The 14018-nt window shown below is 44.6% G+C and overlaps 2 protein-coding genes across 2 annotated transcripts; one reads left to right on the top strand and one right to left on the bottom strand.

Moving 5' to 3' along the window:
- The first annotated feature begins 2607 nt into the window (after nucleotides 1–2607).
- LOC124282460 (carboxypeptidase Q-like) lies at nucleotides 2608–5394 on the top strand. Its single transcript, XM_046718448.1, has one exon. The coding sequence runs from the start codon at nucleotides 2925–2927 to the stop codon at nucleotides 4332–4334; it is 1410 nt and encodes a 469-aa protein (XP_046574404.1). The 5' UTR covers nucleotides 2608–2924; the 3' UTR covers nucleotides 4335–5394.
- Nucleotides 5395–9786: 4392 nt separating this feature from the next.
- On the bottom strand, nucleotides 9787–11716 carry LOC124282544 (carboxypeptidase Q-like). Its single transcript, XM_046718552.1, has one exon. The coding sequence runs from the start codon at nucleotides 11699–11701 to the stop codon at nucleotides 10304–10306; it is 1398 nt and encodes a 465-aa protein (XP_046574508.1). The 5' UTR covers nucleotides 11702–11716; the 3' UTR covers nucleotides 9787–10303.
- Nucleotides 11717–14018: the final 2302 nt, after the last annotated feature.

Below are 14018 nucleotides of genomic sequence, written 5' to 3'. Positions count from 1 at the left end.
TTGCCCTGCCATCTGAGCTGCCTTGATGAAATCTCGACTCGTCAGTGAAGAAACCGCTATCCCAATCTTGTCTCCTGTACCGTAGATGATGTCTGCATCGGACAAGACGTGCCTGTCGGTGACGTTGGAGCAAAATTGGACGTATTGCAGGTCGTGGGGGCCGGCTGTTGTGCTCCTTCAGTCGGTTCCATACAGTGCATATACCTCCTTAGAGCTGAGATCGTGTTTCGATTGACACCAAAATGTCTGGCCACTTCATTTTGGGCCATTCCGGTCTCCAACATACCAACAGCGCGGATACACTGATTCTCAGTTTAAGTTGAAATTAATGTATTTTCCACGGTATTCAGAAGCTAATTTTAGAGAATAATGAACTGTTTTTAATTTTTCAAAAGCATGCAAAAGATATTAAGTTAATTGTGCACAAAGTGCGCCTGCCACGCACGATGAGTGACATCACATTTCATGCAAAATGCTTTGCAACATGTTATTTTTATAACTTTTCAAATAACTTTTTATTCTGCAATTTTATGTTATGCACAGTTACTTTTTTTCCGTAAGTATAAAATATAATTAACAGGAGCCCATAAATTTTCTTCATTTTCAGAAATCCTGCAACTTCAGATTTTGTAGACTTGATCCATATTATAGACTTGCGTGAGTATTTATTACATACAAGTTCTGAATATCTTTATGACTGACATCACGAGCACTGATCTATGTGGTTGGGATTCGATAACATGAAACAACCATCTCAGCTAGCCTGACCAGCGGAGCCTGTAGTCGCATCTTACAAGGAGCATGGCTTGCTACAGTTCTATTCGGTATTTCACTACATGTATGCGTCATTCATGATGAAATATGTTGTATTGCTTATCTCATGTCACTGGGGCCTAAAATTTGTTTTCAAGGGATGGGGTATGTGGAGTGGTTTAACGTGGTTTAACTTCCAGTAAAATCAGGATGTATCAGCTTAATGTAGGACAAAAGCCAGAAGTGACAGGGCAGGCATGGGTGTCCGAATCTAGTGTCCCTTACCTCGCATGTTCTCAACTGAACCATGGGCGTGTTAATCACTGTAAACGATCGTGGTCTATAACGAGGAGACCGCCTCCGTGGTGTAGTGGTTAGAGCGTCCGCCCGGAGAGCGGAAGGTCGCGGGTTCGATCCCCGGTCGCGTCGTACTAAAAGACGTTAAAATATGGTACTTGTTGGTCTCAGTCTGGCGCTCGGCATTAATGTGTACAACATGGACTGGTCGGCTCGGAGTCAGTATAATGTGTCTGAGTGGGGTATTCATGCTTAACTGCGGCATGGTATCTCAGTGAGCTAGCACTATAAAACCAGCTTAAGTCTGGGCTAGTACAAGCAGCCGCACATACACATATACACACGCATGCACGTCGTCATATGAGCGAAATATTTTCAAGTACGACGTCAAACCCAATTTCACCTCACCTATAACGAGGACTGGGTAGGGTATGGAGCGACTGTCCAGTATTGTTCACTGGGAGCTGTGGGGGCGGTCAAAGTGGGTGCTGTGGCCTCTCTCCTTCTTAGTGTGACATGCAATGGTAGTTTTTAAAAACCCTCTCATGTCTCAACTGAGCCATATAACATCACCAGGCGCAGGCGTGGTAATCATTGTAAACGATAGTAGGAACATCTTGCTGAAGAACTATTTGTTGTTGGCTGATACTGGGTATAGGGTCATATGTGGGTCTGACTTGGAGCGCACTTAAGGCAAAATATGTATAAACTTGCCGTTTCAATATGTAAGAGATCAGAAACATGTTCGTGTTTGTAAGGCAGAGAGATGGAGAGGGAAGATGGAAACTAAGTTTGGTTGGAGTAGACATTTAGTTAAAACGAATTAGATGGATGGATGGATAGGGGACCGTTCATAATTTATGGCTAGGGGAAGGGGTGGGGTGTGTGATGATGATTTTTATGGAGAAGCATGTACAATGTTAATGACCCCCCTAAAATTTATAAATTTATGTACAAAGTAAGTGACCCCCCTTGCATGTCATGTACAAAATCAATGACACCCCCCCTCCCCTTCTTTCCCACAACTTTTTAGCATAAAGTTTTAATATTTGTATTTACAAAATTGCTGACACCCCCTAGTTCACGTGTACAGAATTGAAAATCATCAAAGCCATAAATTATGAACGGTCCCTATAGGTAAAGATAAGTTGCCGACAAAACAAGCCCTGCGCAAAGTATAGTGGTTTGGGAGAAATTGAAAAACATCATTATTTGCGTATTTATCCACCGCGTGCTGACATGGAGGTCCAGCGGAGTGCAAACGATACGGTCTCCTTAACTTGTAAAGATGTATTGTCCTGCGACCCACTGTCCCAGAATGACCGACCTTCTGTCCCTTCATCAAATTGTTTGACAGGCATGCAGTCCAACCACCAATAATAACGATTGTAACAAATCCTAGTGTCAGATCAACGAAGGCAGAACTGTATGCTCTAGTAGATCGGGACAGTATAATTAAAGCAGAGGCCAACTGCATGCACGAAAACGTTGCCTTCTGAAAAAAGTATGTTTCATTTGTGACCTCTCGTGTCATCCCGTGTTACGGAAAAGGGCGAGTTTTGACGAATGGATCAGAGGATATCGTACACAACACATATCATTTATACCACTCCGGATGTATATCATTCCACCTGATAGCGTGTGTTCATATCAAGCATTTCAGCATGTGTCACGTTGTACAGGTGCGAGTTAATACAAAGCACGGAGTTCGTTCAGCGCTCGGTACAGTAGTGTTGGTCACATGACGCTCAGTTCACGCCCGCAGCAGCAGGCAGCGCGGTGAGTTTGTTTCAGCGACGATAGGGTCATTGGGTCACTGCGATACAGGTTATCTGTGAATGTCTTAGTGGCAAACTGTATGAGACATAATTAACATGGAGTTTACGTTATTGCTGTTAACAGTAGCTTTCGTGTCTGTGTTTTCGATCCCACTAACTTTCCACAGTGTGAAAGACGAAATCGAAAGTCACCGTGCTGATGCGGAACGAATAATTAACCTGGTGGTCAATGGAAGTGCTAAAGGACAGACATATAACCGACTGGCCGAGTTTGTGGACACATTCGGGAGTCGTATTGCGGGTTCTCAGAATCTTGAAAACGCCATTGATTACATAATGAAGAAGTTGAATGAGGATGATCTGGAGAATGTACACGGAGAGTCCGCCATGGTGCCCCACTGGGTGCGAGGGAAGGAGTCAGCCACCCTGGAGCAGCCACGGATCCTACCCCTCAACATACTGGGTCTTGGAGGTAGCATCGGCACCCCTCCCGAGGGCATCACGGCTGAGGTCATTGTGGTCAAGACGTTTGACGAGTTGAAGCGGAGAGCTGCCGAGGCCCGCGGGAAGATAGTGGTGTACAACGAGGACTGGGTAGGGTATGGAGCGACTGTCCAGTATCGTTCACTGGGAGCTGTGGAAGCGGCCAAAGTGGGTGCTGTGGCCTCCCTCATACGTAGTGTGACCCCCTTCTCTATAGACAGCCCCCACACCGGCTGGCAGGACTACAGCGACAACGTCACCAAGATACCTACAGCCTGCATCACGATAGAGATCGCCCAGATGCTGCATAGGATGTCCTTGAGAGGGGAGAAGATCGTCATCAACCTCAAGATGGAAGCTCAGAACCTGCCCATGGTCAAGTCCAGGAACACAGTGGCTGAGATTAAGGGCAGTACATACCCGGATGAAGTCGTGATCGTGAGCGGCCACCTTGACAGCTGGGACGTGGGGCAGGGGGCTATGGACGACGGCGGCGGTGCCTTCATTTCCTGGCAGGCCCTGTCTCTCGTCCGCCAACTGGGACTTCGCCCTAAGCGTACCCTCAGGATGATCATGTGGACTGGGGAGGAAGAAGGGCTCTGGGGCGCACAGGAGTACTTTAAACAACACAAAGCTGAAATTCCAAAACAGAGCTTGGTAATGGAATCAGACATGGGAACCTTCAACCCAAGAGGTCTCCAGTTCTCCGGCAACAAGGCAGCCACAGCTATCATGAAGGAGGTCGCCCAACTTCTCAGTTCCATCAACAGGACAACCCTCTACAGTCCCGCAGATGTCAGTGACACTACCCTTTGGGAAAATATCGGTGTCCCAAGTGGCAGCATAGAGAACGACAACGAAAACTACTTCTACTTCCACCACAGCAACGGAGACATGATGACGGTGGAGAACTCCAGCGTCCTTGATCTTTGTTCCGCCATCTGGGCAGTGGCGGCGTACGTAGTGGCTGACCTTGACACCTTGCTCCCAAGGGATACGGCACAAGGTCGACTTCAACTATGATCAAGTAGTTCATATCCGTCCGATTTCGACGCGTCACGATGCTCGTACGAATATGTTGCATATTATATCCACTCCTGTTAACGCCCCTAAATCACGATAGCACAACCTGGAAATCAACGATCACATTAGTTTGTCATGGTATAACACCAACTCGATCACTGTTTCAAAGGGTACCAATCGTGACAAGCTCACGGTATTGGCTCAATCTCAGATGTCGCGAATGGAAGTAATGTTTGAAAGGTAGGGTCTGACAACATTAGCATTGATATTGTATGTTGCAGAGCTCTGGTCACATGTTTGCAATAATATATTATTTAGTTAAATTTGCATCTAAATTTGATGCGCATATACATGGAGGATCCGTTTTGTTAATATGGTTCGACAACTTATTCGTATTTAGTTCTGGAAAGCACAATTATTCGACACAGAATGCAAGTCTAATTTTGAACTTTGGTGTACTGGACGTTAATATGTTTTGCAATGTTTATTGTCTGAACATGCGTGGTAACAGCTGTATGTATGGATTGTTTCGGCGAGTATATTCAATATTTTTCTGCCCGAGTACATGAGCAGAATTATTTAGTTAAATCTGTTATATATCAACGTTTTCACGAGTGTGTGTCTTTCACCCGAGTTTACCTACAGGATACAAAATACATTAGTGTGTGTGTTAAGATTTACATACAGGATAAATTAAATAATACGTGGGGAAGTATGATATGATAATAATAAATAAATAATACGTGAGGAGGTATGAATACACAATGCCATTTAGAAAGTGTTCAAATGTAACATGTAATATTTTGGATCGCTGTCTCAGTAAAATACAGATCCTAGTACCTTTGTTAGTTTGAGTCACATCCGGGATTCGAACCCACTCTCTCAGAGTGTGGATGGGACTCATCCTAACGAAAGTACGAGAGTCGGTACTGAGAATGTGTAATCCGCGATATAACATGTTACATGCGTGGAAGTACATTGACATACACGCTGTTCTGAACAGAATTCTGTTGATATTATTCTCGAATACATGTTTTGTCAGTGGAAAAATTGCTGAAAATGATCAGTTCCTCGATAGGCTTGGTTTGCTAGCATAACCCTTGAACTGTCACCGTTCTCTCCCAGAATGTGTATCTTAGTAGTCAGGATAATTGGACTCGTAAATGTATTTATTTTTCCTCTCTGTCTGGTAGTGTCCGAGGGCATGCACCAACGTGTACCGATACATGATGTCGGTGTTGCCGAGGGGGTGCGGTCACGTGAAGTGAGTGAGTTCAGTTTTACGCCGCTTTTAGCAATGTTTCAGCAGTATCACGACGGGGGACACCAGAAATGGGCTTCCCACATTGTACCAATGTGGGTATTCGAACCCGGGTCTTCAGCGAGACGAGCGAACGCTTTAACGACTAATGGGTTCGATTCCTCACACGAGTACAATGTTTAAAGCCCATTTCTAGTGTCCCCTCCGTGATATTGCTTTGAACTAAAACGGTGTAAAACCATACTCACTCTCTAGGCAGACGCGCTATCCACTGGACTACGGAGTCGGCCATTATCCACGAATGTTGTACATAGTCAACAGTATTTTGATAAGGAAAATGTGTGTCAATGTTTTGCACCTTTTCAATGCCAATCAGTCACTTGATATCATCTGTTCCTTTGTGCGATATGTACTTTTCAAATTTTAATAAAATATCCATTCTGTTTGTTCGATTTTGTCATTGTTAGTTTGTTCGACAATACACTTCAATCACCGCATGAAGAGAGCACTGTGTAACGCAGCACCAGTAGGTTTGCAGATGTCCGCGACAAGGAAGGTCATTAGTCTAACTGGATGTAAACAAAGTTTTGTTATAGTTCTAATAGTCAGTAACATAAATATTACATTCGAACAATTACAACTGATAGATCACAGTTGTTTATGGTGTATAGCCTGATAGGTGTTAAGTTCAAATTGCATGAGGTCAGTGATCGAAGTTGTGTATTGCATATTGTCATTAGCAGACAGGCTGGCAGACGCACATGTGTCAATAAAACAGACATTGAGTTTTGTCTGTGTCAGAGGCATATCTATATCACAGTTAGAAATTCTGACAATGCTAAATAATGACGTTACTTTTAAGTGTCGAACTGAGAAAGTGATTCCGTAAAAAGAACGTGTGAAATAGTCAAATGAAATTATATAAACAGTTAAACATTAGAAAAAAAGCTCACATCAAAGCCTACCCCGAGTACTCACCGCCGGCGGTTTTCCGTCTTGAAATGTCGAACGCTTCACTGGTTGACACGTAACTGAGTAAATCTAGATCCTTAACAAGGTTCTTTTATGTAACGAGTAGATTATTCACTATTTGGTGATTGTGTACACAACCAAGATTAGACTACTCCTGCTCACGACCTTATAATCCGGGAATCCCCGCTTCAAGCTGTGCGAACGTATTCACTGCGCATGCGCCATAAGCGCAGTGCAGCGCAGCATAGCTGTGGAAACCACTTTTCACCAGCTGCGTGGGGTGCATTTAGTGAATCGTTTGAACTATTTCGCGGGGTTTTTTTCATCGCGTTATTTTTCAACTTTATAAGTTATATTTACATTTTTGATAATTTGTTATTGTAAGTCCATACCGAAAGGTATCATAATCTGCAAAGTTGTGTTTTACGTTTCATGTGACCTTTAAGCACACAAAAAGTGGTATATGGTTTAAACAGTATTTATTCTAAATACAGACAATACATTTGAAAGACAATACAGAACGAACAAAAAGGATTGGCAAACAGGCCGAACATGGCCTATATTAATGCCTCTCGCGTTGGTAGTATGAATTATCGCAAATATTGATTTCTTTTGCATACATTTAACTCAAGTGGTCAGAAACTCTCCTGAAACGTCCGGATAAGATATGAACATTATCATTAAAACGTTGTGTGATAAGTACAAATCAACACAATCATGCAAAATATGCCCAGCATAATGGGACCAATGCACATAGTACAAAGCTGTGTATAATGTGTGTGCGGCAGTGAAATGACTGTGTGTGTAAAACAACTTTTTTATTCGGGTGTCCAAAATTATGAGACAAATCATCAGAGTTGGTCGTCGATTTCATGTGACTGTACAAAATTTGGTTTTGTTGCATTTATTTGATTTTTGTGTTTGTGAGCAATTCATCGGTCTCTAATGAAATCAAACGGACTGTATAGTGGACCTTCATTTCCCGACCAATTGCTCTAAAAGACATACCGGAGTATTTTAGTTGGAGGTTTAGCTTCAAGCTACCATGGCATTAGCATGATAGCCTTTCAGGGTGCGTTATTGGAGAAGGCCTCAGACCGTTCTTCTTGCAAGAACATCATTCTTCTGTTTTGTTACATGTATTTTCTTCTCCCAAGAGGGACGATGAGGAAGTCCCGTGGTTAAAGCGTTCGCTCTTCACGCCGAAGACCAGCGTTCGATTCCCCACATGGGTACAGCGTGTAAAGCCCATTTCTGGTGTCCCCCGCCGTGATATTGCTGGAATATTGCCAAAAGCGGCTCAAAACTAAACTCACTCACTCTTCTCCCAAGCAGCACCAAGAATACCAAGAGTGTACCCTTTGCCAGAAACATTATATATAATGTTCCACCACAATGAGCTATGAGCCACCGTTTTGGGGGATTTCAGAAATATTGCATATATCGAAAACATGTATATCCGATTTGAAAAGAATTTAAACAGACATTTATAATTTGCAAAATGATAATGGAATAAGGACAAATCCAGGCTAAAGGAGATAGTACACGGGGCTTGGCATGACCGGCCGAGTGATAGTACTGGTCTATCCCACTACGCTTCTAAATGGAGCGAGTGTCAATGGAGTGTGTTAGTGGAACCTCGTTCCTGGAGCGAGTATTCTTAAACTACCAGCTCCCTTCCCTCACCGAAGCAGGGGCACAGCCCAAGGCATTTCACCAAATAAAATGGGGTGCTGGGCACACATCCCACAACACTCAAATGAATAGTTTCCACTAATCCTTTCACGGCCATGACACCCATGAAGGTCCACAATTTCCCGACGGGTTTTATCCCCTGCATGCAGTGTAAATTCCTTGGTTCCTCTCTTTGTCTTCATGATCATGTCATGTGTCATCAGCGGGCGCGGGCAGTCCTGTATCATGCGGTGTTGCTAGGAAATGCAACAGTTTGAGTCCATACCACGGATAGTTTTGGTTCAGTCTTCCCACCAGTATGTAGCAGTCTGTTTCCCTACCCGTGAAGATCCGGGCTAGGATTGATCTTCAGTAACCCATGTTTGTCGTAAGAGGCGACTAACGGGATCGGGTGGTCAGGCTCGCTGACTTGGTTGAGACATGTCATCGGTTCCTAATTGCGCAGATCGATGCTCATGCTGTTGATCACTGGATTGTCTGGTCCAGACTCGATTATTTACAGACCGCCACCATATAGCTGGAATATTGCTGAGTGCGGCGTAAAACCAAACTCACTCACTCAGTCTGTTTCCCATCCCCGAGGTATTAAGAAAGGAGCCCAACTCAAGTCTAGAATGATTGGGCAAGTCTCAGCCATTGTTCTGGGCTCCTGGTGTCATACATTTTTTGAGGGTATATATTTTTTAACCTTAAGACTTTATTTCTTGAACTACGTATCAGACTAAGTGTGAGCCGACTGCTTACCTCAAAAGACATCTTGGGTTTTACGTATAAGTAAGTACAAGGTCAAACGACATGCACGCAAATGTCGAACCACTGAAGTCGGGGTGTTTCCTCTAGAGCCAACATTATCTGTACAGAAAACACAGATAGGGAATGTAGGTCGGAGGCCTTACCACACGATGCTTCGGGCTTGAGAATGCACACACTGGTAATAGGTACCTCTGATACGCATCTGACCGCTACTTTTCATCCTTGCTACATTGGGGCGGTGGGGTTGCATAGTGGTTAAAGCGTTTGCTCATCACGCCGAAGATCCGGGTTCGATTCCCGACATGGGTACAATTTGTTAAGCCCATTTCTGGTGTCCCCCGCCGTGATATTGCTGGAATATTGCTAAAAGACGCGTAAAACTATACTCAATCAGTCTTCTTCGCTACACCGAGCAGAACGATGTTTGAAATGACCAACGAAGTCATGGTGTACCTCCGGGTCAGGCCCGAATCCTAGTAACATATGCGTGTTGTAAAAGACTACCAAATGGATTGCTTGGCCCAGCTTGGGGGCTTGACGGATGGCGTGTTAACGTAGCCCGATGGGGTGGAGAATTGCTCTTGATATCAATCCCTGTCCAGGCACGATTATTATGGGCCGCTGTCACAGAGCGGGACTCATGCCGGCGTTATATAACAAGCTAGAAAACAAACACAGGCTTTGGAAATCGTATGCAATATACGCTGTTGATTTCGAAGTCATAATTGAAGCAGAAATATCTTTCGAGCTTGAGCAGTTGTATGCTACGTGGAAAACGTACCCCGAGCACATGCCCTCGTGTCTTTGCGAGGATTAAAGATTAATAAAATATTGTTTTTGAGATGACCCCGGACTCGAAATGCTTCACAGTACATATACATCATGACATATGGTGGAGCATTTAGAGTCGGGGGGTCATCTCAAATTTTTATATAGTTTTAAAGAATCTGCGCAAAGACACGAGAGCCTGTGACGGCAAGGACATATACCGTATTTCCTCTAATAAGCGCCGGAAACTAATAAGCGCCGGAGGTTAAGCAGCGATTAAGAAATAATTAATTACGCCCAGTAAGCGCAATAAGCGCTTGGCCTCTAATAAGTCTGTTGAAAAAATAAGCGTCCGGGCGCTTATTAGAGGAAATACGTTACTTTCCAAATGTACCAACTTGAAATAGATTTGCAGCAACAAAATGAAGTTACATCTAATAAGACACAAAATTAGGCAGTTGTTACATATTACAGACATACACACTTTAAAGCTTAACATGTATTACCTTGAAATAAATAGTCAACCGTTCACAATGTCCCGTGGAAGCATAGCGTCAAGGTCAGCTACCACATACGCCGCCACTGCCCAGATGGCGGAACAAAGGTCAAGGACGCCGGAGTTCTCCACTGTCATCATGTCACCGTTGCTGTGGTGGAAGTAGAAGTAGTTTTCGTTGTCGTTCTCTATGCTGCCGCTTGGGACACCGATGTTCTTCCAAAGACCGGTGTCGCTGACATCTGCGGGACTGTAGAGGGTTGTCCTGTTGATGGAACTGAGAAGTTGGGCGACCTCCTTCATGATAGCTGTGGCTGCCTTGTTGCCGGAGAACTGGAGACCTCTTGGGTTGAACGTACCGAGATCCGATTCCATCACCAGATCGTGTTTGGGGATTTCGTCCTGGTGGTCCTTGAAATACTGCTTCGCTCCATAAACCCCCTCTTCTTCTGCAGTCCACATGATCATCCTGAGGGTACGCTTAGGGCGAAGTCCCAGTTGGCGGACGAGAGACAGGGCCTGCCAGGAAATGAAGGCACCGCCGCCGTCGTCCATCGCCCCCTGCCCCACGTCCCAGCTGTCAAGGTGGCCGCTCACGATCACGACTTCATCCGGGTATGTACTGCCCTTAATCTCAGCCACTGTGTTCCTGGACTTGACCATGGGCAGGTTCTGAGCTTCCATCTTGAGGTTGATGACGATCTTCTCCCCTCTCAAGGACATCCTATGCAGCATCTGGGCGATCTCTATCGTGATGCAGGCTGTAGGTATCTTGGTGACGTTGTCGCTGTAGTCCTGCCAGCCGGTGTGGGGGCTGTCTATAGAGAAGGGGGTCACACTACGTATGAGAGAGGCCACAGCACCCACTTTGGCCGCCTCCACAGCTCCCAGTGAACGATACTGGACAGTCGCTCCATACCCTACCCAGTCCTCGTTGTACACCACTATCTTCCCGCGGGCCTCGGCAGCTCTCCGCTTCAACTCGTCAAACGTCTTGACCACAATGACCTCAGCCGTGATGCCCTCGGGAGGGGTGCCGATGCTACCCCCAAGACCCAGTATGTTGAGGGGTAGGATCCGTGGCTGCTCCAGGGTGGCTGACTCCTTCCCTCGCACCCAGTGGGGCACCATGGCGGACTCTCCGTGTACATTCTCCAGATCATCCTCATTCAACTTCTTCATCATGTAATCAATGGCGTTTTCAAGATTCTGAGAACCCGCAATACGACTCCCGAATGTGTCCACAAACTCGGCCAGTCGGTTGTATGTCTGTCCTTTAGCACTTCCATTGACCACCAGGTTAATTATACGTTCCGCATCAGCGCGGTGGCTTTTGATTTCGTCTTTCACACTGGTAACCTTCACTGGCCCCGCAGACACACAACAAATGGAACCGAGTAACAAAATACCTAACGCCTCCATTGCTTGATGCACTGAAACTGACAACCAAGTGACTGAACAATCCAAGGAGACCTCGACCACAAATGACCACAAACTAGGTCGCTACTGCGGCATCTGAAGCCCAATTGATGAGCTTGTAGCAGCTTTCATCACGTTTTAAGTCCATATACCTGTGGACCTGTGACGCCTTCGCGTCAAGCTGTGCACTGCGTTTCGCTGCTGGTACAAAGCCCGAACGTGGATATAATCCTCCGATTTCCTATTTTAACAATTAAAAAACAATATATTAACTCAACCACTTGCTGTCTGCCCAAACTGACGTCAACAAATGTTCTGCTGAATAGCATACATCACCACAAGCTTCAGCGTGCTTTGGTGTTATTCATATGGCGGGTCGGCGGGGTAGTTAAAGCGTTCGCTCGTCACGCCGAAGACCCGGGTTCGATTCCTCACATGGGTACGATGTGTGAAGCCCTTTTCTTGTGTCCCCCGCCTTGATATTGCTAAAAGTGGCGTAAAACCATACTCACTCATTCAATCATATAGCGGAGTGGGTCCACTACAATTGTTGTTTGTGCCTGTGTAGTGATTAGCTCCGCACTCAACAATTTTCCAACTTGACAGCGAGTCAAGATATTTGCTGATATCAACTTCTTTATTTGTTGAACGTTACGGAGTTCATATTAGTCCTTCTGTAGGTGAAAACACACACACACACACACACACACACTCTCTGTCTCTGGATGGGTGGATGAGCAATATAAGGTGGTGTTGCAGCTGAAGGAAATAGTCATATCAAAATTCAATCATATTACTTCAGTGATACTCTATGTAAACAAATTTGTCGTTGTAGTATTGTCATATTTACAATCTGGGAGAACGAATTATCTCATGGCAACAAGGCTTCAGGTCAAAATAATCTACGTTCGCTCGTCACGCCGAAGACCCGGGTTGGATTCCCCACATAGATACAATGTGTGAAGCCCATTTCTGGTGTACCCGCCGTCATATTGCAGGAATATTGCTAAAAGCGGCATAAAACCATACTCACTCACTCTTGGAACATTTTCGTCCATGCTCCTCCGCTACATCCAAACACATTTTCATAGATGATTCAGATATGATGATAAACGTGTCATCAGTCACCAGGTTTGGCGGTCAGGTGTGTAACTGGTGGTTGTTTTGGGGCAATCACACCATGATGCTGGAGATAATATTACAGTGCCCGGCCCAGTACCTCAGCATTATAAACAGGCATGTTTGTCTCTGCTTTCAGGTGTGCGGTAACCTGTTTCAGCTTTCAGACTTCATGATCACCAGGTATTTCCATTGTAAAACGAGCAGGTCGCTTACTTGGATCCATCTTGTGGGGAAATCAGTATGTTCGGCCAGAAAATGAGAATGTCAAGTATATTCCGGTACTAGGAGACAATGAAGTGTGATCTGACACGCTAGTAGAAATGCATGCTAAAACTAACAAGGTTCATTTGGGGCTTTAGGGGTTCGGGTACAACTGTTATGTTATTAATGCGGTTTAGAGCATTTTATGCTATCATATTGAAGTTAGGACGACAAAGGTTTACTTTAGAACAGAATTAAATTTGCCCAGCTGATGTGTTGATCATGATAACAGAAATACAAGCCAATGTCAGCCCACTGGGAAGAATCAAATGTTCCGCTGGATGTCCGAGTCAAATCAATGTATATCCCTGTACAACAGGGGATCAAGGAGTGGGGGAGGGGAGGAAAAAATTAAAAAAGAAACCCTCAATGAGGCTTTAACCTCCACCCACAGGCTTGTTTCTATGACAACGCATCCCCTCTGGTCACCTGACTGATCCAGTGGCAAATTAAAACCAGTGTTTCAAAAAGAGAAATGTATTTTCAAAATGTATTTTGGAGACTGTCTGCATCAACACATTTTGAAGTGAGTCTTATTTCACAACATCCTTTTGTATACTATGGCTTAATATCACTATGGACAGGTAAGTCGATTTGGTGATAATTCAATGTACTTGAATACAGCTTTGCTATGTATCGAAAGACAGCTTTCACAAGGCAATGTAGCCACACCCAATTTGTGTTATGATTTGAACCCCGGCCTTTAACCAAACAAAAGGAACTTATCCAAACCCCCCTTTCAACTTACTATCTGGATAAACTGTCCTTCGGGTAATAAATCAATGGCAAATATAAGCGCAGAAAGAACGAACAGTTTATTCGGAGAAGCAAACATGGCAAAACATTGACTCATTTTGTCGTGCTGATAACGATGGACGTATGGCCTTAACATGTGCTGTCATTTTCAAGATTCTGGAATACAATCCTCAAGAAATGG

This window comes from Haliotis rubra, unplaced genomic scaffold, assembly GCF_003918875.1.
Source record: "Haliotis rubra isolate DU_JTF1 unplaced genomic scaffold, ASM391887v1 Scf3, whole genome shotgun sequence".
NCBI classification, from domain to species: domain Eukaryota; kingdom Metazoa; phylum Mollusca; class Gastropoda; order Lepetellida; family Haliotidae; genus Haliotis; species Haliotis rubra.
The sequence above is the reverse complement of the archived record's forward strand: the minus strand, read 5'-3'. Positions and strand labels throughout refer to the sequence as shown.

What these genes read in the sequence shown, in the direction of transcription:
- LOC124282460 (XM_046718448.1), top strand. Translation starts at nt 2,925, where the DNA reads ATGGAGTTTACGTTATTGCTGTTAACAGTAGCTTTCGTGTCTGTGTTT.
- LOC124282544 (XM_046718552.1), bottom strand. Translation starts at nt 11,701, where the DNA reads ATGGAGGCGTTAGGTATTTTGTTACTCGGTTCCATTTGTTGTGTGTCT.